The following is a 26,344-nucleotide window of genomic DNA, read 5'->3' on the forward strand; positions in this document are numbered from 1 at the left end:
GACAGGTGAAGTGAATAACACTGAATAACACTTCATTGTGGCACCTGTTGGTGGGTGGGATATACAGTATTAGGCAGCAGGTGAACATGTTGTCCTCAAAGTTGAACGACTGATGATTTTGTTAAAGGGATACACCAATATTTTTTTTGTGTGTCTTGGCTCACTCCCGAGTCCATGACCAGCAGATAGACACCATCCTAACAAGGGAGATACGGGCAGAGCTGGCGCACCGCTAATTAGCTTAGCTCAAACGCTGGAAGTGTATAGGTAGTGTTAGCCTGCCTCCTACCGGAGCCAAAATCAGCAGTCAGAAGCTGATTTCATTTTAGCTCTAAAATGATCACTTTATCGACATTTCAAACATTTTAAGGCGAGAAAGTAGTCGTTTAGATCAGCAGTGTGTCGTTAATTTGTCTAAATACCAGCTGTTTACAATTTTGTTCGGACGAATTTGGCGCTACTCAAGCTAGCCGTTGTGACCAACGCACTTTGGGGTTACTTTCACAAAATAAAACACCCGTTGCCCTTTACATACAGAAAACCATGACGATAGAATTTGTGCTTTTACTTTGAAATAGGAAGCTAATCTACCCTCGATGTAGCTATCTTGAACCAAAATAAACCGTCTTTGAAACCTCCGTTTTGACCGATCTCGTCCCGTTACCGGCATTTGACCGCTCAAGATGCCTTACCGGAGAGTTTTGTCAGCTCTGAGACGAAGATCGGCCCGCTGGTTTCCGTTTAGAGTTGCTGAAGAGTTTCTCTGATGACTTTAGGTGGAGGCAGGCTAACACTACCTATGCAGCGTTTGAGCTAAGCTAATTAGTGGTGCATCAGCTCTGCCTGTAGCCTATCTCCCTTGTTACTGCACGCACAGTGGAAAGGATGGTGTCTATCTGCTGGTCATGGACTCGGGAGTGAGGCAAGACATGAAAAAAAATGTTGGCGTATCCCTTTAAGACAAGTGTGATAGATGTGATTTCAGGAATTAAGAAATGAGCAGTGGTGACATCACAGTGTGTAGCTATCTGTTGTAAAAACACCAAGGGAAACAGTATATGAGAGGAAATAAAACTGCTCCACTGAGAGAGGGTTGTGATGTTGGTTCCTCTGTGTCTGTAAAACTGTTACCAGTGTGAGTTAGACTCTCACTCCTCAGCCGTTGTGTCCTGATGCTGAGTAATAAGTCAGTCGCACACTCTTCTTCTACAATCACTCCTCATGGAAGCTGCTCAGCCACTGTTTGATGGACATGAGTTTTCTGCGCTGGGTTGGGAGGCTCACAGTTTACACCAGTTTTTTTTTTTTTTTTTAAATAAAAATCCCATCTCTGAGTGATGGATGAGAGGTTGCCATAGCAACAAACACATCTCTTGGCAGAGTAGTAGGATGCCCTCTCACCCAAAACAGCCTCCTCACTCAGCGCTCCAGGGGTAGTTGAGCTTGTGTAAAGATTCTGAGCACACACAGGTGAAGACACGCACACACACACATAGGCCTACACACACACACAGTGCAGCGTTACATAACATCAATAATGCATAAATAATATGAACAGCCTCAGCCCGACTTCTCTCTAATTCTCAACACCGCACTGACAGGAACGGATGGGCAACAACCATTCAGTGGACAGAGGTGAATCTGACACATCGACACAAATCATCCCCTCGGATTTATAAGGTGGAGTGGATGTGACATATTGAGCTTTAGAGTGTTTGCTTTTCAATAGCAAAACTGATGTGGAATAGCTTCTTAGATTAAAATGGCAGACACCATAAAAAATACAAAAACCTAACAAATACCTGATTTTTATTTGGAGCATGTCAGATCATGACAGAACCTTACAAAACATGAAAAGAAATGATTCACTCATCATTCGTTTAAAAACATCACATTAAGTCTTGTAACTGTCTACATGTATGAGCAAGTTCAACTGAGAGACTTTTTATGACATATATTTCTTGTTCTATGATGTTTATCTCCCTCTTAAAAAGAGCACTGCAGGCTATGTATAAAGGTCAATTTGAAATATTTAGGGGCCAATTATATAAAGGAACCATCCATTTCAGGTCAGACAGCAAATAAGTGGCAGGTCAGTATAAAGGTTGTCACAGAATAAAAACAAGTGAATACCTGTAATTCAGTTTTAACAAAAAAAAAAAAGGTGAATAGAACTAATGTGAATGTTCTGACTCTTAATGACTTTTAAGTTTCATGTTTGAAATATGTCACAGTATAGCACTTTGAGAGCATCCTATCGCTGCCCCACGGTGGGCCTGCAGAGCTAGGCTCCATTACTCTGAGAGCTCATTACAGCACACAGTACAGTACATCACATTTAAAACACTCTGCACTTACTCTGAGTTAAAGAGAGGTAAAAGAGCAATGAAAAGGCCCTGATTGCTGGGCTCTATGTACATAATTATACTACGGAGTGGGAAAACTGATATGTTCAGTTAATTAATGGACTTGACTTTCTGCTTGAAGGTAGCCGGCTCTCTTCTTCTGTGGCCCCCTGCTGGTCGATGTCAGATCACACAGTGGTGAAGGTGAAGCGGGTGACATGGTGGTAGTTCTCACCAGGACGCAGGAGACAGTCAGGAAACAACACCTAGACACAGACACACACACAAACACAGGGGATGTACAGTAGCTGGTATCTGTTGCAAAGAGTTGTAGATCACTTTGCTTGGCTGACTAACACTCAACCAGAGTTTCTTAATTTTTATTTTCATTTTGGACATGTTAGTTAAATCAGACTTCATCACACTTCATCTCAGTTTAAAGGGACAACGAGGAGTTTCTCCAGCGGCAGAACGAAAAATTCCGCGACAATAAAAAAGTCTCATATTAATGTGGATGAATCTACGTTACCCACACTTGTTAATGGGCCCATTTTCGATAAATATATAGTTTTGTCTCTATCGTTATTTTGTTATTATTAGTGGTGGTGGAAATGCTGGGCGAGCCGACCAGCGTTTCTTTACTTTCGGTTTCGTGGTCATGAGAATAACGCCGCCTAATCGCCGTTTATGGTGGGAACTACGACGGTATGTGATCGTCTTCCAACCTCTGACTTTAATTCTTGATGAATGAAAACATGAGTCTGTCTTGCGCCGGTCAAAGAATTTCACGGTGCGGAGGCTCATAAATGTAGTGTGAAAACACTTCGCTTTTCCAAAACTCCTCGTTGTCCCTTTAAGTAATACAGCAACATGGTCGAAAAGGAAAGCGGGAGAAGCAAAAGCTTATCTAGTCCCGCCCCCGGTACCCTCAGAATACATTCTCTTCATCAAATGTTTCTCTTTTGACAGTCCAACATAACATGACACAACAGCAGATAGTACAGAGCTGCAGTCCAGTTCCAGACTGTCAAAGCAGATCACATGTGTGTCTGTACACGTGTCCATATTGGTCCATCTTACGTGAACAACAGCCTCGTCTTGTTGTCTGGCATGTCTCAGTCCTGTATTCGTGTGGTTCAACGGCAGAGATCGATTGCAGTGATTTGATTGGTTGGCTTAATCACCATGCCAGAACATTATATGAATTTCACTAAATTACAATCATGCTGGTAAGCAACTGATCGAGCTTTCACAAACTTAAATAGTCAATGTTCTGATGCCACTTGTTCCGTTCTGACACTGATTGTACCAAGAACTGATCTTATACCCCAACCCAGATGTGATATGACTGATGCATTACACACTATACAATCTTTCTGTGATCTAATCTGACTCTTGGTCATATTCAATATTCAATAAATAAATGTAGGAATAAATAACATCTCCTGCACTGCTTGTCCTTACATTACCTTTTCATCGATGGGGCTTTCTTGTGGAGTATGTTGCTAAATTGCTGACATTTTGATAACTGCTCATGTTACACAATTTTCCAGAAATCAATCCTTCCTCACTGCTCTAAAACAGTAGAGCTGCCAGCGGCTGCACAGCACAGCTTCCTGTGTGGATCATCTTTTTAGAGGATAGAAGAGGAATTGATTTCAGGTAACCTGCTGTTTAAACAGGTTTATGAAGTATTAATACATTACATTATATCAGACAGTGTACTGGTATCTAAAACACTATCTGAATCATTTCCAACGGTAGCATCTGAACAACTCCACTAACAGACTGAACACAGATAAACCCTAATGTTTGAGTAAACATTCACCACCACCCAATTTACTTGTGAAAAACAAGACACTTGTCTCCAACAACTGTCCTCATCAGCTGCTACACACCTGCTGTGGCTGAGCTGTTTCAATCAGGAAGGTCTAACTCATGGTTTCATTTTGGTTTTTCGTGTATCACATTATTACTGAATTACGTTTAAAGGTCCAGTATGTAAAATGAAGGGTAAAACCCAGACATCTGGCATTCAGATCCTAGACTGCAACTACTCACTCGCGCTCACCCCTCCCGTCAGCAAAGTGACAAAAAACATGTTTACCACGACTGGGAGTATTTCAGGAGTAGGCTATGGAGCGATGAGGTGAAGATCTAAACCATTTTACGATATGTCTGCTGTTTCCTCCTCCTTCTTCTTTCCTTCCACATTCTTCTTTGTTGGTTTACTTATGAACGCGAGACTCGCAAAATCTGCTCTCTGACTGGCTGGATTTTGCGTTCGGGCTGCCGTACAAAGATGGCGACACTCTAAAGCAAGACCCTTGTTATATGTTTATATAAAAGAATAATTATAAGGCTACGAAAACCAAACTAATTTTATTTTATAGCGATTATACACTTACACAAATATATTCATGGGTAGTATATTCAGATGTTGCCGATAACCTTTGCCAAATATTACACACTGGACCTTTAAAGGTGTTCAGAAATGGCAGTTTGTCCTGCGCCTCCTTCTACGAGTTTCCACGAATTGCTGCACGAGTTTACCCGAGTAAGGAAAACAAATTTGATTGGTCGTTATCAAGCGGGCGGGATATTCAACGTTTGGGGCGAGACCGAGCTCGGTGTGTGTGTGTGTGTGTCCCAGATGTTGATTGACGGATGACCGATCTAATAGTATTGGCTGATGAATCGTGAGCAACATGACACATAATTCGTGTGCCTGCATTATCCAATGTGAAAAAAACTACCCCACTTTCATCCCGGATTTACTCGAAAATAGAATTTTTCACAAAGTTTGGGCTACATTGTCTGATAGATGAGTTATTACACTAATGTTAGGACCCACAGTGGGCTCAAATTCAATTTTCTTTTCTGAATACCTTTAAGAACAATCATCACCATCACCATCATCATCATCATCATCATACCTGGTTGACAGCATCAGGCCAATTCTGTGTCTCCAGACAGAAGGAGCAGTGCTTCCCGTACTTGGCCCCGCCCTTTCCTATGATGGAGCCGTCCAGGTAGTTGGCAGTGTAGAACTGGACTCCTGGTTGGCTGCTAGAAACCTCCAAGACACGCCCACTGGCCGGGTGACTCACCCTGAGGTTAATAAGGAAGTTTCCTTTATTCAAGATAAAGTCATGTGTGTTGTTGTATGTGACTGTGTGTAAAAGCGTGTGTGTGTGTGTGACTGACCTGGCAGTGTGTCTCTCTGTCCAGGCGTCCCCAGGTGATGACAGACAGAAGTTGTGGTCAAACCCTGGACCTGGAACCTCCTTCAGCCGAGGGCCAATCGGAACAGGCTTCCTGAGGTCAAAGGGCGTGGCCTCCACTGCTCTGATCTCTCCTGTGGATACATGAAGTTATTAAAGGGATACGCCGTTTTTTTTTCGTGTCTTGCCTCACTCCAGAGTCCATGACCAGCAGATAGACACCATCCTTTCCACTGTGCATGCAGTAAAAAGGGAGATACAGCAGAGCTGGCGCACCGCTAATTAGCTTAGTTCAAACACTGGAAGTGTATAGGTAGTGTTAGCCTGCCTCCACCTAAAGTCATCAGAGAAACTCTTCAGCAACTCTAAACGGAAACCGGCGGGCCGATCTTCGTCTCAGAGAGCTGACAAAACTCTCCGGTAAGGCATCTTGAGCGGTCAAATGCCGGTAACGGGACTAGATCGGTCAAAACGGAGGGTTCAAGCAAAGATGGTTTATTCTGGTTCAAGCTAGCTACATCGAGGGTAGGTTAGCTTCCTATTTCAAAGTAAAAGCACAAATTCTATCGTCATGGTTTTCTGTATGTAAAGGGCAACGGGTGTTTTATTTTGTGAAAGTAACCGGAAGTGCGTTGGTCACAACGGCTAGTTTGAGTAGCGCTGAATTCGTCTGCACAAAATTGTAAACAGCTGGTATTTAGGCAAATTAACGACACACTGCTGATCTAAACGGCTACTTTCTCGCCTAAAAATGTTTGAAATGTGGATAAAGTGATAGATATTACAGAGTTTAGAGCTAAAATGAAATCAGCTTCTGACTGCTGATTTCAGCTCGGGTAGGAGGCAGGCTAACACTACCTATACACTTCCAGCGTTTGAGCTAAGCTAATTACGGGCGATATGGTCTCTATCTCCCTTGTTACTGCACGCACAGTCGAAAGGATGGTGTCTTTCTGCTTGTCATGGATGAAAAAAATGTTGGCGTATCCCTTTAAGTTTGGATTCTTTAGGGGAAATTTACACAGAGAGGAATAAAATGTTCTCAGAAACACAGGCTGCAGTGTGTAATTATCAGAGCAGAACAACCTAAACGATGTTAGAGAAAGTAGTGAAAACACAGTAATAACTAATCCCCCCCTATAGACTGAAGCAGGCGAGTCACAGCGTGTTAACTAGACTTCATCCTCACATATAAATCATGCATTAATCATACACAGTGTCGACTTCACACCTGACCGCCGCAGCACACAGGAGAGGACACGGATTCAAGTGTTTGTGCTCTGTGCTTTTGTTCAGTGGTTATAAATAACAAATGACATTAACTGAACAGTAACACCTGTCTATAACTTGACTGGGTGCTGCTTTTATTCTGAATGTCAAAGCTGTGTATCACATTTCTTTCTCCAAATATTACTTCATCTCACACATGTCTATACTTGGTTTTTTATCAGATTTCCACCTCAGTGATTTCTTCTAGCATGCGCCAACCCAGCTGTGACATAAACTCCATAAGATTTTATTATATCTACAGGTGTTTCCATCACTATACAGATGTTCTGCTCATGTTTCTATCAACGAGACAGAGATCAGGAGAAGTCTCAGCTCTAGAAAACCTCATCTTCTCCTCCAGGTCATTCAGACGATTCAGTCCATGGTGTCAGAGATCGTGTCTGCTATCCGTTTTTAAAACCACTGCTTTCATGTGAAAACCATGTGTCATCAATTCATTGTTTCATGGCCACTAATCATCACCATCAACAAAGAGCTGCATTGTATCATAGGACACACTGTCGTAGAAATAATTCACTATAATTGCTAGCTTGCTGTGCTGTGTGTTCTCTGCAGGCCTTTGTGTGTTCAGTGTGGGCAGGGTGACGCTGTCTCTTTAAGAATGATTTTTATGCAGTGAATAACTCTTTATCTTTGTATTTATTTTTATCTTTTCATTTATTTGACCTGCACCTTGATAAAATAACTACTTTCCCGCAGTTTCTGCATTATGGACATTTAGTGACTATAAAGAGTCAGACAGCAGAAGGTCTTTCCCTTAAAGGGATAGTTCAACATTTTGGCAAACTGGCCCATTGCCATAATCCCTATAGTTTTAGTAGTAGGGTCATTACCTTTATTTGTCGGTGCAAACTATTTTTAGAATGGTGGAGCAGAGCCGCGAGCTGCTCAGAGCTACGCTACGGAGGCTCATGGGATTTCTTGGTTTCCCTCATCAAACTCATCAAATACACAATCCAACAACTCCAAAACGCTCTGGTGGACAAGTTGTGACCTGCACATTCACCACGCTATGAGATAATAATGGAACGTTATGAGACAGAGTTGTTTTAGAGGTAAATGCAGAGGCTGCTTGCTGAAAAACTGCCCTTGACAGGAACGTGCATCAACGGTTTCGCATGAATTTACCTCGAAAACAACTCAGTCTCGCAAAGTTCCGTTATTATCTCATAGCGTGGTGAATGTGCAGGTCACAACTTGTCCACCAGAATGTTTTGGAGTTGTTGGATTGTGTATTTGATGAGTTTGGTGTGGGAAAGCAAGGAATTCCATTAGCCTCTGTAGCGCAGCTCTGAGCAGCTCACGGCTCTGCTCCGCTGTTCTAAAAATAGCTTGCACCGACGATTAAAGGTAACAAACCTACTGCTATGACTATAGGGATTATGGCAATGGGACAATCTGCCAAAATGCTGAACTATCCCTTTAACTTAGCTGTCACAGTGTCGACCATGGCAGTTTCATCCTCTTACAGCTGTGTTCAGCCTCCTGCTCTCTGTTTACCTACAGTCCGTTGCGCCACAGCGATTAAATGATTTTCAGATGTTGTTCTTCTTCTGACGGAATCATCATAAATCCAGGTTAAAGACGAAATGAGATCATAGCTGAGGAGAAGCCGTGCTGAGCACTGACTGAGCGTCAGCGATAAGACAGGCAGTGCGGGTCGGAGAGCATCCTTCTTAACGTCACTGCCTCACAGCTGGGTATACTGTACTGTAGATTTTTGCAGAAGCTTTGGAGAAGCTTGTTTTTGAGCATGAACAGAGGGCTGAGATATAAAAGAGAGAAACACAGATTTACTGTAAATACAACTTCATCTCAGCCCGGAGCCCTCCTCCTGTTGGAGATCTGACAGGCAGAGAACACAGGGCGGGAGCACTGAGTACACACCACTAATTTTGACTGCGCATTTATTCCAGATTTTTTAAGTCATGCTCTAATTCGGCCTTTGAGGTGGATTTCCATTGTAACACTGATCCTGTGATATAAATAGGCCGTCATTAACTCCTCTGTCTCCAGGGGAAACCAAAGCTAATTGCAGAGTAATGAATGTTTGTCTGACAGAGCATGAAGAAACACTCCCACACAAAAGTACAAGTGTTCGAGCTTCCACACGTCGTACTAACAGTTATTACAGCAAGCGTACACCATAATTAAAGCTAATACTGTGCCAAGCGCAAAGAGTCATTGACAGTCACATAAAACTGCAACAGAGAGACAACAGCGCTGATCTCCTGACACAGACACAGAGTGTTTAGTGGAGAAGATCATTCTGCTGTGCAGCTAAAAAAAAGACAAGATGTCAGTCTGAGGAAAAACATAAAGAAGTAGGGCTGGGATGATATGCTATTCTCCCGATTCGATTTGATTTAAATTGTGATTCTACGATATTGCCGATTCTCTCGATTTTTAGTCTGCATTTTTAACATTTATCTGCACACAAATACTGTAGGAGCCTATAAATTAACATACTCTATTATAAAGTGAACTTAAACCCTTTTCAAAACCTGTACTTTCTGTATGTAAAAAATGCTAACAAATGCACATTGCACAATATAAAAAAAATAAAATAAAAAAAATCGATTAAAAAAAAATCGATTAAATCGTCAAAAAAGATATCGCAATATTTATATGAACAGATTTTTTCTCCCACCCCTATAAAGAAGCATAATGTCGACATGGTGAATTTCCTCCCAGAAGGTTAGTGCTCCACTTTTTATTTGAGAAAAAAAGAAAAAGAAAAAACATCTAATACCTGCTGTTGTTGAGCTGGAACTGATTAGCTGTACCAGTGTTTTACTGCACAAACAGTATGTGATGTGTGAACCTCATGTTTTCAAGGGTGGATGTGGGATCAGGGTTACTGCGTCCACACACAATACCCCAAACAGATAGGGCTGAAAATGAATTTTAGAAATGCTTGCATCAATCAAAAGGGAAAGAATTAAATATTGTTAATTGCATGTAAGATGTTGGAAAGAGACCAAAGCAGGAAACACACAGACACAGACAGAGAGAGAGAGATCAGATGGACTGAGCTAAAATGAGCTTGTTGTACATAAACATTTAGACAACTTCAAAGTTTCTCTCAACTCTCTGTTTATGACACACAGCTGCACAAGAAACATTTAGTGACCATGTGTTCAGTTCTTTTTGAACGACCTAACTGGGTGAACTCTCCCACTTCTCTCTATATTGATGTAACCTGCTGAGCCTGAACAAGAAACAATGTGGAACTGTTCAAATATTTGAAGTGAACTTTATGGATTTACCCTTCGTTGTCAGGAACTCTGAGCATTAGAAGCTTTATGTCACATATAAAGATGTGGACAAAATCGTTGGTACTCTTGTGTTAAAGATAGAAATTCCCACAGTTCACGCTGAAATAACTTGAAACTGACAAAAGTAATGATAACCTCCGACTTGAAAAAGTGCAATCAAACGCCACCTCAAGTCAGAACTCCAACTCGGCGAAGTCGGAGAAAAAAAATCAACCCCGACTTCACCAAGAATCAGTTGTCTGACGTCACAGCCTACAGTAAAACATCAATTAAAATGCATTTAAATGCCAAAATACATTAAAAAGTCCTTTTTTTTAAATTATTTTTGTGCCCTTTATAATGTTTTTATGCCTTACGTGAAGCCCTTTGAATACAAAGTTCGTTCTGGTCCTCCATGTTTTTGGTCATTCTGCCATGGTGCGTCTCGAACGCTTTGAAGTCGGAACTCTGAGTTTTCAACTGGGAAAGATCCGAATTCCGACTTGTCTCAAATGCAGCATTAGACCGGGCTTCCTGACACTGGGCAGCACATTTGGCTCCAGAATGCTTTGATAGTCTTGAGATTTCATTGTAACCTGCACAGATTCTGTGTACAATGAGCTGATGGGAGAACGTCCTTTGGTCTTTTACTTTTGTCAGTTTCAAGTTGTTTCAGTGACAATTGTGAGTTTTTCCTTCTTTGACAGAAGCATACCAACCATTTTGTCCACATCTGTAAATCAATTTGTGTTGCATTCGAGCATTTTTTTTTTTTTTTAAATCTGGTCTATCTAAACTTCATTCACATCAATCAGTGTTGTACCTGTAGGGATGGATGTGTCGTCCACAGGCAGGTAGGACTGAGCACTGATGGACACCTGGTGGTCGTAGATGTCTGCTGCACCCTGCACACACACACACACACACACACACCTGTCACCCTCCACACACACCTGCTGCTCTTTTGCCTTAAGCTCAGTCAGATTTCCTTACTGAGAAAAGACAGACAGACAGACAGACAGACAGACAGACAGACAGACAGACAGACAGACTGACTGACTGACTGACTGACTGAAGAGTTTTTACCTGTCCAGCCAGGTTGAAGTAGGAGTGGTTGGTCAGGTTGATGGGGGTGGTCTTAGTTGACCTGGCTTGATAGTCAGCAGTTAGTGTTTCACCCTGAAAACACAGTTCAGATCTTACTGAGCTCAAGTACACATCTGTAAACCATCTATTTATATTCAAATCAAAATGCCTGGTTATGAGTTTGTGACAAATATTTAATTTACTCAACATTTACATCAGGTTGTTCAGTTTTACCAGTTTGATTTCACATTAAAGGTCCCATATGATGAAAAACAGGTTTTTTCTGGTCTCTACATACATAAACTGATCCTCCCTGAGCCTACCAACTCCTAGAATGAGGAAAGCAAACGGGTCCTGCATCGACTCTGCAGCCCACGACTGGTAAAACGGTGCTCATACAGGCTGTTCAGACTCAGCTCCTGTGGTGATGTCACGACGGGAGTGAGGCCGGCCCCTCAGCGTGATCAAACGCCTACCACGTCTATTTCTATGGCTGCAGTGCACAGCAAGAAACTCCTGAGCTAAATTGATGAAATACCGACCAATTTTAAGTCATAAAGTGGTAATAATCTTTGCCGTGTACAGTAACCATGTTACTTAAAGGTGCAGGCACAGAAACAGCTTGTTCTCAGTAGAGCTCATTTGAGCGACTTTTAGACAGCCGACATTCAGGACCACGGATCAGTTTGGGGCAATACATTTCAAATACAGTATAATATGGGATCTTTAAACTGAATCATCCATGAGACAAACCCCATCACACTGAGACAGATCTAACACACACAAACTAAATTTGGTTGCGAGTCAGGTGTGTTTACCTGTAGGGTGTAGGTGACGGACACCTGGACCTCTCCAGGATAACCCTGGTCTCCATCTGGACTGGTGAGACTCAGCTGCACACCACCCTCCACTGCTGCAGCCAGCCAGATAGCCTGTCAGACACACACAGTTATACACTTTATGAAGTGAAATCAGTGGTTTTTACCAGATGTTAAACGGTGTAATGTTCTAGATTTACAGGAAGCACATGCAGATCTTCACTGATGCACAGATAGATAGATAGATAGATAGATAGATAGATAGATAGATAGATAGATAGATAGATAGATAGATAGATAGATAGATAGATAGATAGATAGATAGATAGATAGATAGATAGATAGATAGATAGATAGATAGATAGATAGATAGATAGATAGATACACTGTAGATAGATAGATAGATAGATAGATAGATATGAGATATGAGATATGAGGCCTCATCAGTCTGATGGAGAGCAGTCAAGAAGTTGAAGTTCTGCTCATTTCATTATTGCAGTATCAGGAAAATCTCCACTTCAATTTCACATTTTGACTGTTTTCCTGTAAAATGGAGACTTCCCTGACCTTCTTTGAGGCATTTCTCTTGGAAAACAGATCCAAATTCAAAGCAAACATTGCAAAGAAATGGCACATCTTTTGAGGCACTACCCACACGTTTAGCCGATCAGTCTACATTAATTATTTATTTTTTTAAGTTATATAACCTGGTTACAGTACATGACAAAGATACTTCACTTCTCTAAACCGTCTTTGGTTAGGGTTAGAGAGAGGTCAGGGGCGCATTGCATTGTGGGATACAGTACACAATGTAGACTGGTCAGATTGGTCAGATCATGGATCTATACATACATGGGTCAGATGCATACTGGACATATTTTCCAAATCAGTACGACATCTGTTTTTTTTTTTTTTCGCATACTGCAGATTGTGCTTTTGTTTGCATACTGTCAACTACATACTAGATTTTGGCCAAATCAGAAGGCGACATACAGCACTAGCAGCACAGTATGTGGTTTTGAATATAACCACAGTGTCACAGCATCAGCTGCACTGCTGTGAAGAGTTCATGTGTGCTCCTGCCCCGGCTTGGCTGATGGCTGCAGTTACAGCCGTCGTGTCACTAATGCAGTGGTTCCTCACCTATAAGTATATTTTTGGGGCTTTCTTGCCTCTAATGGACAGGAGAGTTGAGAGAGAGACAGGAAATGGGAGGCAGAGAGGGGGGAATGACACGCAGGATAGGGCTGCTTGACACGGGAATCGAACCAGGGCCGCCTGCAGTGAGGACTATTAGCTCCACACATGGGGCGGGTGCTCTACCAGCACCGCCCCTCAAGACCCAATTTTGATCACGACTGCATGTTAATCAAGATGCACCAGCTCATATTTTATGATGCATTTTATTTGAACTCAATTTATATCCGAGAAAGTGAAAGTATAGAATAGAATCAGTATTTTTTTTTCAATTACTAGACATTTCAGGCGACCCCATTTGAATTCCAGACGACCCCACGTGGGGTCCCGACCCCAAGGTTGAAAAACTGCACTGAAATATCTGCACTAATGAGTCTTATTTCTTGATCCTGCCTCAAGTCCCTTTAATAGGGGGATAAGGGGAGAAATTATTGACTGAAATAAAACATTTTTTTACTTTTTTGGGGGAGTTCAGTTACTATCAAACTAAAAATAACTTTCATTACAAAATGAAGTGGAGGCACAAGTCAATAGAAGACAGCAGAAGTCTTATCCAATAATTTGTCAAGAAGATAAAAGTGTTCGATATTTTCAGTGCATAAGAGTCATGCATCAAGTGTTATAGCATTAAGAGGAGCCATAGACAGTCCCAGAAGGTCATAAAAATACGAATGACAGTACTATGATCTCAAATTAATTTTACTGTTTAAAATACTGTTATATGTATATTCACAAGTTTATTCTTAACTACAATGTACCAGTCACAAGTGGTCAGCTATGAGGAGTTCACACCTATGTCCCACAGTTACCATTGTGTTAAGTGATCTCATCTCACTTTCCTGTTCAACATAAAAATACAGTGATGCATTTCTCACATGGGAAACGTCATCCTCACCGCTCTCAAGGCAGTTCTCAGGCAACACCCTGTTGATGTGTCAAAACCTGCAAATTCACTTCAACAACGTAACATGTTTGTAAAAATAACACTGTATGACTTTTTACTGCACCATGACTGTGTCGACCTCTCAGCACTTCACTGAACTCTATCTATTCCACAATGTGTGGGAATGAGAAGTCTGTAGAAAATAGTTTTTAGAGTTTTTAGACTAGGAACATGGTTCATCCAAAATATTTACTGTAATGTAAACAGTGTTTGGCATTTGATTCAGACACTTGATGTATTTATACGTTTTCACTGAATGATATTTTCACTTCTATGTTTCATTTTTAGTAGATATGTGCTACTTGCAATTTTTGGATTTGTGTGTAGAGTTTTAATAAAATGAATCTTAGTGGAAAGATGTGTGAAAGTAGTTATTAAAAAACTGTCTGTAATAAGCCGTTATTGTAAAACTGAGGAAAACAGAATGATAAACTATGAATCAGAAAATAGAGAGACTAAATTATATAATCAAACTTAGAAGATTAAATACTGTAACTAAGTATAGTATGTATACTGTATGTATGTGAGTGACGGACATTTCTCTGTACATAAATTAAGAAGTGATTGGATTGAAAACACTTTGCAGTGCAGCTGTGTATCACGGTGAGTGAGAACTCTAATGAAGCAGTAAACTGTATTAATGAGTTGTCACAATGGGATGAGACACATCAACACAATGAGAAAATGTCTTGGGTGAAAGGTGTGAACAAATCCAATGAGAAATGCTAATCTGTGTGGGGACAATTAACTGTTCTGAGAGCAGCATTAATACTTTTGAGAATTAGGTTTCTGATGTGAGAACTGCATCAAATTGACTGAGAAAACCTGTTAACACATGAGAGGGACGTGGAGCGCCTGAGTGCATCAGTGCACTCCACACTATTCTCCAGTGAATGAGGATTTTACCCATTTGAAATAGAGAAAAAAACAAAAACAAAACTAGAGCTTCAGAAAATATGGTTCCAGTCTCCAATGCATGGCGTTATGCTGTCACACAGTGACCTTCTGACCTTGTTCAATATGTTTTAAGGTTTTTACTTGCTTCATGATGGGTTGATGGTTCATGATCTGAAAAGATGTAATTAAAATCACAAACTGCAATGAGTTGTCACGCCCCATATGTCCTGTTCCCAATTCGGAGGGGAAAATATCCGAATACATACACAATTACACATACTGTATGTATAGACATGTCTCTGGTGCCCAGTGTTAGGACTTTGCTATAATTTCTGTTGCGACTTCTGTTGCGACTTGAAATATGGTTACAGGCGGTATCAATACAATATCCATGAGTAAAATAAAAATGGTGTTGGGACTTGAAATATGGCTACAGGAGGTATAAATATTATATTATAGTTGGTATCAATACAATATCTGGAATTAAACTACAAATGGTGTCAGGACTTCAAATATGGTTACAGGTGGTATGAATACAGTATCTTAATTAAAGGGACAACGAGGAGTTTTGGAAAAGCGAAGTGTTTTCACACTACGGTAGGCTACATTTATGAGCCTCCGCGCACCGTGAAATTATTTGACCGGCGCAAGACAGACTCATGTTTTCATTCATCAAGAATTAAAGTCAGAGGTTCGAAGACGATCAGATACCGTCGTAGTTCCCACCATAAACGGTGATTCGGCGACGTTATTCTCATGACTCGCCACGAAACCGAAAGTAAAGAAACGCTGGTCGGCTCGCCCAGCATTTCCACCACCACTAATAATAACAAAATAACGATAAGAGACAAAACGATATATTTATCGAAAATGGGCCCATTAACAAGTGTGGGTAACGTAGATTCATCCACATTAACGTGAGACTTTTTTATAACCAAATAGAAACTCCTCATTGTCCCTTTAAGATAGAAGTAGTGTTTTGGATATGAGTAATAAATCATCTCCAGATATGACAGCTGTCCATTTCTGATACGATATTTTACGAGTGGTTTTCTGGATATGTCACATACAGTATCTGGGATAAATACTGTATGAAGCAAGCATGTTCAAGCAAGAATAAAGTGGTCCCATATCCCGGATGATATGCTCCGGACATGAAATTGATCACAATTGCTGTCCGAAGAGTATCATGTATGGATATCCTCATATTTGAATCATATCCGGTAATATCCGGGCAGGGATTCTTGGGTTTTTTGCGCAGTGATCATTTGAATACTAAACAACAACTCTTCATTTTATTCTTATAGTTAAACTGTGTCATAATTAATGAATGAATTTGTGAGGTCACAGTGTCACAGACGTGTCCCTGATTCCTGTGTTGACTGATTTCATTCAGAAGAACATGAGATCACTTTGACCTTTGACCCTGACCACCAAAGTCTAACAGTTCATCTTACAGATACAGATAACTTCATGTATCTCCAAAAAAGGCAAATCAGTTTCTACATGCAATCATTCACACAACCTGCTCTGAAAGTGCCAGAGGCAGCATGGTATGGCCTATGAACGAGTGCAGTTAAAATAATACAGATGGAACGGAAGAATAAAACACAGAGTACAGGCTAAACAGGCATAACTAAACGAAAAAAGTCTAAAAATCAAAATCTAATTCCTCAAGGTGGTCTTGAGCTACCATGTTCAAGAGGATAAAACATGTTTCGTGAGGTCACCATGACTCGAATTTGGACTCTGGTGCCAAAATATTAGAAGAACTTCTCTGAGGGCCATTAAACTGAGATATCACAGTAACGTATGGACAGACAGAAACATGCCTCCATGAAGGTAGCAATGAAGTAAATGGAGGAATGGGAAACACTGAGAAAAAGTGAGGTGGGACAAGTGGCAGAGGACATGTGTTGAGTAGGTGGTACCTCACTGACACCTTTTCATTCAGTGCCGGGTGTCAAATGTATCTCCATCACATATAATATATATCACATGAGATGCATATGAATGAGTATGAACGGTAACTTCTATCTTTGATATTAAAATCTAAGAGACCCTCATGATAAATCTGTCTTTATATTCTGTGTTTTCATAAAATGAACAGTGTTCACTGATAGATTTCTATATTGAGATCAGCCTCAAAAATGTCAAGGACATTGTGGAGCTGTGTGACTGAAGAACGAAGCCTTGTTCACACAGCTCTGTGTGTGAACAGACACTTTACACTGAGCTAATTCCTCTTTGATTGCCACAGCGTGACCACATGCAGGCCGCCCCTCTTCTCTTTGCTTTACAGCTTCAGTTTAAAACACTGTCCTGTCTGATGTCCGTCCCATCACCTCAGGCAGTGCATTAATAAAAGCCTGTCTGTGTTGAAGCTCATGAGACAGCTAGTCTGACAGGCTACTTCAATCAGGACATTAAAGCACTGCCCAATTATTTCCACACACCAAAAAATAAAATCTCTAAAAATCATTTTCATTATTTTCTATTCATTTATTGATTCAATAAACTGTTCTGTTTTCTCTGAATTCTACTTTATTCACATTTAGTTATGGCAGAGGTCAGAGTGAGGGACACCATGTCGACTGAAGTACAGTACTAGTCAAAAGATTTCTCATTCAGTGTTTCTTCTTTATTTTTTATTATTTTCTACAACTGCAGACATTAAAACTATAAGGGAACATATGGAATTATATAGTGAACACAAAAGTATTGAACAAAGCAGAATATGTTTTAGATTTTGGATTTCTTCTTTTTTTAACCTTCACTCTGTGGTCCAACTCATCCCAAACCATCTCGTAAGATAACATATGTTATGTGTTTACAACATAACTCCATATGTGTTCCTATCTACAATGCAGAAGGTGATAAAAATAAAGAGAGACCCAGAATGAGAAATTGTGTCCAAACTTTTGACTGGTAGTGTATCCCAACATCTACAGGATACAGACGTTCATGTTTCCTCAGGATGAACCCTACTGACTGGGGGGCATTTCCTCTGGCTACACCAGCAGGGGGAAATGTTGTCAACATCTGGTGAAATGTCTTAAAGGGACAACGAGGAGTTTTGGAAAAGCGAAGCGTTTTCATTTATGAGCCTCCGCGCGCACCGTACATTTCTTTGACCGGGCGCAAGACGGACTCATGTTTTCATTCATCAATAATTAAAGTCAGAGGTTCAAAGAGGTTCACATACCATCGTAGTTCCGACCATAAACGGCGATGCAGCTGCGTTATTCTCATGATTCGCAACGAAGGAAACGCTGGTCGGCTCGACCAGCATTTCCGCCACCACTAATAATAACAAAATAACGATAGAGACGGAACGATATATTTATCGAAAATGGGCCCATTAACAAGTGTGGGTAGCGGAGATTCATCCACATTAACGTGAGACTTTTTTATAACCGAATAGAGGTTAGCGCGTCTCTTCTTCTTCTGACTGGCAGTAGTCATCCCCGGTCAAAGTGGCTGCAGACCCTGTGGTTGGCACGGCAACGGCGCAGACAGAGTGTCAGCATCCATTTGTAGCACAGCTAGCCAGAACTTCAGCGTGTTTGGTCGAAGTAAGGTAGTCTGTGAAAGCTGCGCCAAGAGTAGCCCAGCATTTTGTTGCTACAATTTGGAAATGCTCCGGTCGTCTCTCTTCCCCTCAGTCAGGTAACAGTACTCCGCACCGGTGTTTTGCCGCAAGTTATTGCAAGATTTCAGAACGAGATTTCTAGCGTGGTGAGATTTGGACACAGATCACAGCAAACAGCGACCTCCAGGTAAAGGTAGAGACATACGTTCATTTCTCCTTTCTAGTATGTTGTTGGACACTCATTGTAACTATCTATCCACCACTTTCCGGAGAATGACGCTGGGTGTCGCCATGACACTCCATTCCACCGTTACTGTATTGTTGATAGACATTGGCTGTGATGACTTTATAATCATCACGTAATTTTAATGAGAACAATACGGACAAGGTTTTAGCTTTATGTCACATTTTCACGTCACTATATCACCGTTGCGACTACTCTGATGTTTATGAAGTCTATAAAACGAATTGTTGAACAAACATTTTAGATTAGCTGGGCTAACCGTTAGCTGTAAGCAGTCTTAAATAACTCAAATGGCCCATGAAAAAAATATTTTCTCCAGCGGATATCCTAGTTACAACATGACTGAGCTAACTGCAGTAGTTTCATGTCGTGTCCGACAACGGGAGGGTTTTGACAGCTGATGTCCTGATGTTAGTTTGCTGCTGCTGTTAGCTGTCAGCAGCAGCAAAGCTAACAACTACGATAACCATGACTAATTACAAAAACGTGCACACAGAAGTGGTGGTGTTTGTTCAATAATTCGTTTTCTAGACTTAATTAACAAACATCAGATTTAGTCAAACCGGTTTTGGCAGCCCGGACCCCCACATTTGGTACCTACACCGGTGGCTAACGCTACCAGTTAGCCGCTCGCTAGAATGCTACTAAAACCGACTTCCGTTGTGGTGTGACGCAATGGATTATGGGAAAATAAAGTGGTGGATAGGGTGAACTTTGACGGGAGCCACTTGCCCGGTTGAAGAGCGTTAGCTGGGCTGCAGGCTGCCTGCCCAGCTCCATACTGGAGCCACCTCAATAATTGTATTATCCATCACTCACGTATACAGAAAAACATATGAAAACAGGGCCCAGGTTGTTTCCCTTTAAGGTTCATGGTCCCCAGCTGATGAATTCCTCTTCCTCTCTTAAAGTTATGGTTGGTAATCATGTTCACAAACACTTTGTGACTGAAATTGTCCTTCTATTCTGAGAGTAATCAATACATTATGTATTCAGAAAAGAGAACGAAAATAATCAGCTGCAGGACTGATACAACTCTGACCAATCAATGCTTTTTGCTCCGGAAAGCAAAAACCAATCAGATGCCTTCATGTCTAGTTCTGCCTACACCCAATCAAGCTGCGGCCTCTCTCCCTCCTCGTCACCCTCATTTATCAAACTTGCATAGAATCTGGTGTAGAATCTGGTGTAAATATCAGTGTCACGTGTGATTTACTAAAAGTGTGTACGCTGCCGATTTCGGTGTAGAACCGGCGTGTTGTTGATAAATCTGGTGGCTGAAAATGATCGTAAATGTCACACCCCACCCCGATATATTCCTGCTTTAGAGGTCCCGTCCTGCCCACATGGAGACACGGAAGACGGCCAAGAAGAGAATTTACTGACATTACCACCTTCAACAGGGAGAGGGCGCTACCATTAAATATCTGGACATTAATAGTCATAGTTTATGTGATTGATACAAGCGTCACTGGTGGATGGAGGCTGCAACGCACCTATCACCGACCACGTCAGGAAACCCAGAGATCTCATGAAATGTTCGGCTGATGGAGGGATGTGAAATAGAACTGTTTTTCCAGAATCTCCAACCCTACCCTTACAGTTTTTCTCATAGTCATAGTCATAGTCATAGAAAATGTATTGCCATGTCAACCAGTGACAAGGAATTTGTCTTGGTTTGCTCTCCAGTACATACAACACGACACGACCCCACATGAAAAACACATGCGGGGGACAGAATAAATTACAAAATACAATACAATTTACAAATGACAGGGAACAGTACCCAGCAACATCGTGTACACAGTATGGTGCAAAGTGCAATAGTGAAGTCAATGTGAGTTCATGAGTCTGATGGCTTGGAGATAGGTGCTGTCTCTGAAGCGTGATGTTTTACTTTTGATGCTTCTGTATCTCCTGCCTGATGGGAGGAGATTAAAGAGATGATGTGCCGGATGAGAGTGGTCTGCTATGATCTTGTTAGCCTTTCTGACGAGTCTGGTTGAGTAAAGTGATGTGAGTGTGAGTGTGAGTTCTCAATTGTTTACACACATTTTCTGAAAGCATGCCTCGTACTCTCAGACATCTACACACAAATCCAAAAACACACACACACACAATGGCCAAAACCCCTCACTTCTCCTGCAAAATGAAACTTTACATTCAAAACAATGTTATTTCTTCTCAAAATGCTATTTTAGTCTCAAATGACACACACAAACCATCATATGACTAGGCATTTATAAGAACCAGTTGAACACTGATGTGCTGAGTGTAAAACACTATGATGAATGGAAAACACTTCTACACTTCTATTTTTTTTTAACTGTAACTACAGACAGTAGGCTATATATATATAAATGTGTTGTAAAATTTTAGAATATTGTTTTGATACTCAGAACACTCAAATACACGGTAACAAATGAAATGCATGAAGACGCGACCGAGGTGGGTGTGTGACGATGCAGCCGTGCTGATGTGACCACAAAAAAAAAAAACTATTTTGAAAGAGTGAACACATAATTTTGATGGGATGAGACTAACATGTAGCTCACCTAGTAGAGCAGCACTCTTTGTAGTCAAAGACTTTGTTCTAGTCTAGGTTTGAATCCTTCCATCAACATGCAATTTTGGTGATCAATGCATTTTCTTTTCTCATCGTCATTATGATCACTGCTATATATATATATGTGTGTGTGTGTGTGTGTTTGTGTTACTGTATGTGTGTGGCCTCTCTCTGTTTGGTTTCTCTCTTTTTGGTGTCAGTCCACCACTGCCTGTTTCCCTTTTTTGCTGAAGCTCTGATTGCTAATTGTAAAACTGTGTGACAGGTGTTTACCCTGCATAGTAGGGAAACTAACTTTAGAATTTTGAATAACAGTGTGTTACTCGTGAAAACAAGAGATTTTCTTCATGAAAATTGTGCCAAACGCAGAAAATTGTGTGTAGTGTTTTGAAAAAAGTGTGTTATACAACTGCAAATTGAATGTAAAGCAGGAATTGTGCTTGTAGTTTAGCAGACTTGGTTCAGGGGGTTGGTGCATGAGTATCTATGTTGAGGCCATTGTGCCTCAAGAACCAGAAATTGTGTGTAAACAATTGAGAAAAACTGTAATCCTCCTTTTTTCTTCAGTGCCATCATGAGGTTGCATTTAAGCTGTTATGTGAAACATCTTGACGACATGTGGATGAATAGCAGCGTTCATGACACTTTGAGCATGAAGAATTCAGCTTCTAGTTCACAGAGCTGTGAACATGGCTGAGTGAAAAACACTGAATCAATAATCTGATGTTTATCAGGCCGAGTTTGTTTCATAGAGAGTGTTTTCTTCATTTATTTATGAACATTTATCCTTAGAGTAGATCAAAGGGCCGAGCAGAGTGTGCACAGTATTCGTGTGTTGTGTTTTGCTGTGTTATGTTGTGTTGTGTGTACACCAAGCAGTGTTTTCTTCAGGAGGGTAAGAAACTGCAGGGAACAAGTCAAAGCACAGTGAGAGCACAGCCCAAAAAATGCAAGGGATTATGGGTATTATGGAAATACAGTAATGTTGGGTAACCAATTGTAATGCTTGCAAACACCTGTCATGATGATCCCTTCACTATTCCTCTGTGTGGTGTGTGCTGGTGTGTGAACACAACAGGCTGCATCAATACACCGACAGTCTGCACCAACTCGCTGTTATTTACCTGCAGCCGTGCTGAATTTTTCCACGCAGGTTTTATTTCAGTTTACAGTTTTTCTCAATTGCTAAAACACTAAACCCTGTTGTCTGAACCAGATTCTCAGTTGCCTGAACCCACTGATTGAATCAGTCACTTCTTTTGGCAAAACCATCAGCACTTTTCACCTGTTTAGACACAACTTACCAACACATTTACATTGTGATGCACCTGTGTTGCATAATGCTGAGCACAGGTGGCAAAAGTCAAACACAACTAAAGCACAGGTTTCACCGGTTGAACACAACAACTCAAAATTGATCACACTTGTGTCCAATGATGTGAGGGCACATATACTGTAAGCTAGTTCAGGATGAAGTCCTGTGGCCTGATCCAGTACAGAGAAATGATGCTGTGGTTGAGTTGTGCACTTCTCATTTCTATATTTTTATACTTTATTTTATTATTTTTACGTAGGCTTACTGTATACAAGTGCTAAATGCACAAGATTTCTCTTTGTTTTTGTAATGTACAAGTGCTACGTGTAAAATGCACAGGATTTCTGTTTTTTTTTTTTTTTTTACAAAAAACAGAAATCCTGTGCATTTAGCCTAAATGCACAGGTTTTTTGTTTTGCAACATGCATTTAGCCTACAGTGAACGATAAACATTTATTTCTACAGCTTCATGTGCTGAGCATTGTGTTTTCTATTTTTCTAGGTAGTGTTTAGTGACTGCTCAGTAGTGTTTTTAATTTTGATTGACTCGGGGCACGATTTGACAACATAGTTCAGTTTTGGGCACAGATTGAAGTGTTTTGAGGTGAAAGTTTGGTTTTGCAAGAAGAGTCTGAGGTTTTGTGAATGTAGCTTGAAAATTGGGGTTTGTGTTCACAGTTTAGAGAAAAGGAGAGAAGCTTTCGAGAAATGTGTCTTAGCAATCGAGAAAAACTGTATAGTAACTACACACTCCTTCAGGCTGATGAAACATAAACTCATGTCCTACCTTGTTGAAGCCTCTCAGTCCTCCATGCAGAGCATTGGGCCCGTTGTTGATGTCCAGCTGGAACTCTTTTCCCTCCATGACGAAGCGTCCGCGGGCGATCCTGTTGGCCACGCGGCCCACCACCGCTCCCAGGTAGCGCTTATCTGACATATAACCTGACAATAGGGATGTCACGATTTAACATTTTCTTGGTACGATTATTGTCAGAGAAATGATCATGGTACTATGATTATCATGATTATCATGATTATTATGCATTCATTAATTTCACAATACTATGAATGTGTAAAATCAAGTATAGTCAAAATATAATGACATTACACATTGTTTACACAAAATATTTCAAGTATCTATTAAAGCAGAAGTGAGTGATCCGGTCGTTTTCGCTAATGCTGCGTTCCAGGCAGGCTTTTGAAATCATAAATTACAGCTTCAAGTCACAACTTACGACTTTGTAGCGTTCCAGGCAACCCACTCGTGTTTTTTCTACCTGTTTTACCGGTGAAAGTCACTATAACGGCCACTCGTAACTTCCGACCCGTGAAATCGTACCAGTACGTCTTTTTGTACAGTCTATGTACCAGATCGAACTGGTACGACTTCACAGGTCGGAAAAAAACGAGTTTCCTTGAACGCACCATAACAGTCGTCGTCCCTACGTCGCCACATTCACGGCGTCCCTTGGCTGCACACACAGCCCTGCATGCCGTTCTCTCTCCTCATTGGATAAAAACTGTAGGATACGATAAATGTTTTCTCCTCGGCTCAGAGCAGAGCAGAGGGACTGAGAGACCCGTGATTCAGACCAAACACTCTATGTAAGTGATTGCTGTCGGAAGATATAACTATTTAAGACTTATATTAACACAAATATATCACTTACTTCTGCTTTAATATATGACCAATTCTTAATCCCCAGGGGAAATGTTTGAAATATTCAGGTCATAAATTGTCATCTATACCAAATGTTAACGTTTATTTTAATCTTTTTTTATTTAAAAATGACATGCTAACATTTAAATTCCTACCAATTCAATGTTACGTCAGTTAAATAACACGATTAATTGTGAAAACAAGTAATCGTGACATCCCTACCTGACAACACAACACACGTCACTCCTACTCTCCATCACTACAACAATACCTGGCTTTCAGTCATGTCAGTCCCTCTGAGTCCCTCAGCTCTGGACAGATGTCCCTGTACTGTTCTATCATATGTAGCTCTTACAGTTTTGTTTTAAAGACCACGTGGAGCAGAGATTTATGTGGTGGACAATGTCCCTGTGTTTGATTGTCCTTAGTTTAAAAGGTTTTTGGTGAAATTCATAACAACCAAGCAAATGGTGTTAGATGGAAATTAGCTCTCTGCTAAATCAGGTACATGCATTTTAACATTCTTCTGTTTAATGTCTGTGTAAACTGTCCATAAACTTAATAAAATAAAATAAATCTAGTGACTTAACGCAACAGTTAAACTACAGGAATACATCCAAACCATTAGTGGACAGTATATTATGGTGGCCGTTGTGTGATGTAATTTCTGTTGCATATAGTTATCTTATAGCATTTTATACATCTACTTTACATGTTAGTGTTTTTGGGCTTGTGAGGTCTCTTTGCAGCAGCTCATAGCTTCACTTTTCAGGGCTGCAGTCATTTCATCTCTAGGATCAAATCAGAGCTTCTCTCTGTGGACAAACAACCTGCTCTGCCTTCCTACAGAACTACAGTGACCATCATTTTTTAATCAATATCTAATTCCATAATCGACCATTTCATTGGACATAGACATCATTCCTATACCTTCCAGGTTGTCGTAGCCCAGGACTACATCCTCCGTCTTTCCGTCCGTCCCTCTGCTGCACACAGACCTGATGATGGCCCCCAGGGTCAGGACTTCCACTCGCACCTGGGACGACTGGAGGACCCACAGGTCCACACTGCCCAGGCCCGACGCCTCCCCCCACGGCTGATGGCTCACCTCAGTCATCTTGGACTCTTTCAGCAACACAACAAGAAATAAAAACTTCACATATTCTTCACACCTATTCTTTTTCCACACTGTTGTTTACTGTTGGGTAGAAGGTTCATGGTTTTGAGTGTATTTCTGTATCAACATCTACAACTAGAGTCAAGGTGTCTGGCTGTAGACTACCACACCTTATCCCCTTCAGCAGAGGAAACATCTGGACCTTACTTTATAAAAATGAATAAAGAATAACTCTCCCACAATTCCTTGCTGCATCAACATTTAAAGTGGCTTATTGTTTCACTGTCATCTAACTGTAGAAAAAAAAAGTTTTATGTTTGAGAAAAATTTACTGAAACCCAAAACCATAAAAACAGACTTCTGCAATTATCATCATCATAACAATATACACTACTATAGCCGATTATGTCCCTTACCTGACATTACACGCAATTATGCAGCCTATGTAGGCTACGTTGACAATGCACGCGCGTCTGAACGGCTAAACGACTTGTCACGAGTGTTGTCATGTGCACAACCACGGGTTCACACGTAAACACACTCAACTTGTGCAGTGCAGTGAAGTTAAACTTTCTGCTGTCATCACATGACTGATCACAACCTGTGTCTGTAACATCGGAGTCAGAGACAAACTAACCTAGCCTACTAACCTATCTACAGCTGTGACTGCTCCGCTTCATGTGACTCACCTGAACACACACTTCATCAACAGACTTTGGATCAGTCAAAGACGGTTGGATCAGTCTATGCTTTCTGCTTTCGATTCGGACCACGGCGCTGACGTCTCCTGCTG

The 26,344-nt window shown here is 40.9% G+C and overlaps 2 protein-coding genes across 2 annotated transcripts in view; one reads left to right on the forward strand and one right to left on the reverse strand.

Moving 5' to 3' along the window:
* LOC310998082 (heterogeneous nuclear ribonucleoprotein L-like) overlaps window positions 1-26,344 on the forward strand; it is a 156,703-nt gene that overhangs the window by 18,595 nt on the left and 111,764 nt on the right. The gene's annotated exons all lie outside the window — the stretch shown is intronic.
* On the reverse strand, window positions 1,818-26,344 carry LOC310998091 (galactose mutarotase-like). Its single transcript, XM_083987990.1, has 9 exons — window positions 26,241-26,344; window positions 25,365-25,559; window positions 23,562-23,716; window positions 12,021-12,134; window positions 11,203-11,295; window positions 10,940-11,021; window positions 5,553-5,703; window positions 5,282-5,456; window positions 1,818-2,611 (listed from the first exon to the last, which is right to left on the reverse strand). Exons 2-9 carry the CDS (start codon window positions 25,549-25,551, stop codon window positions 2,534-2,536), a joined length of 1,035 nt encoding a protein of 344 aa, XP_083844116.1. The 5' UTR covers window positions 25,552-25,559; window positions 26,241-26,344; the 3' UTR covers window positions 1,818-2,533.

Source organism: Trachurus trachurus (genome assembly GCF_905171665.1).
Source record: "Trachurus trachurus genome assembly, chromosome: 15".
Lineage (NCBI taxonomy): Eukaryota > Metazoa > Chordata > Actinopteri > Carangiformes > Carangidae > Trachurus > Trachurus trachurus.

Excerpts from the sequence above, each read along its gene's own strand:
- LOC310998091 (XM_083987990.1), bottom strand. The coding sequence starts at position 25,551 with ATGACTGAGGTGAGCCATCAGCCGTGGGGGGAGGCGTCGGGCCTGGGC. Across the intron at positions 12,135-23,561 it reads GACTGAGAGGCTTCAACAAG|GCTATCTGGCTGGCTGCAGC; the intron begins GTAGGACATGAG and ends TGTGTCTGACAG. Across the intron at positions 11,296-12,020 it reads CCGTCACCTACACCCTACAG|GGTGAAACACTAACTGCTGA; the intron begins GTAAACACACCT and ends CTGTGTTTTCAG.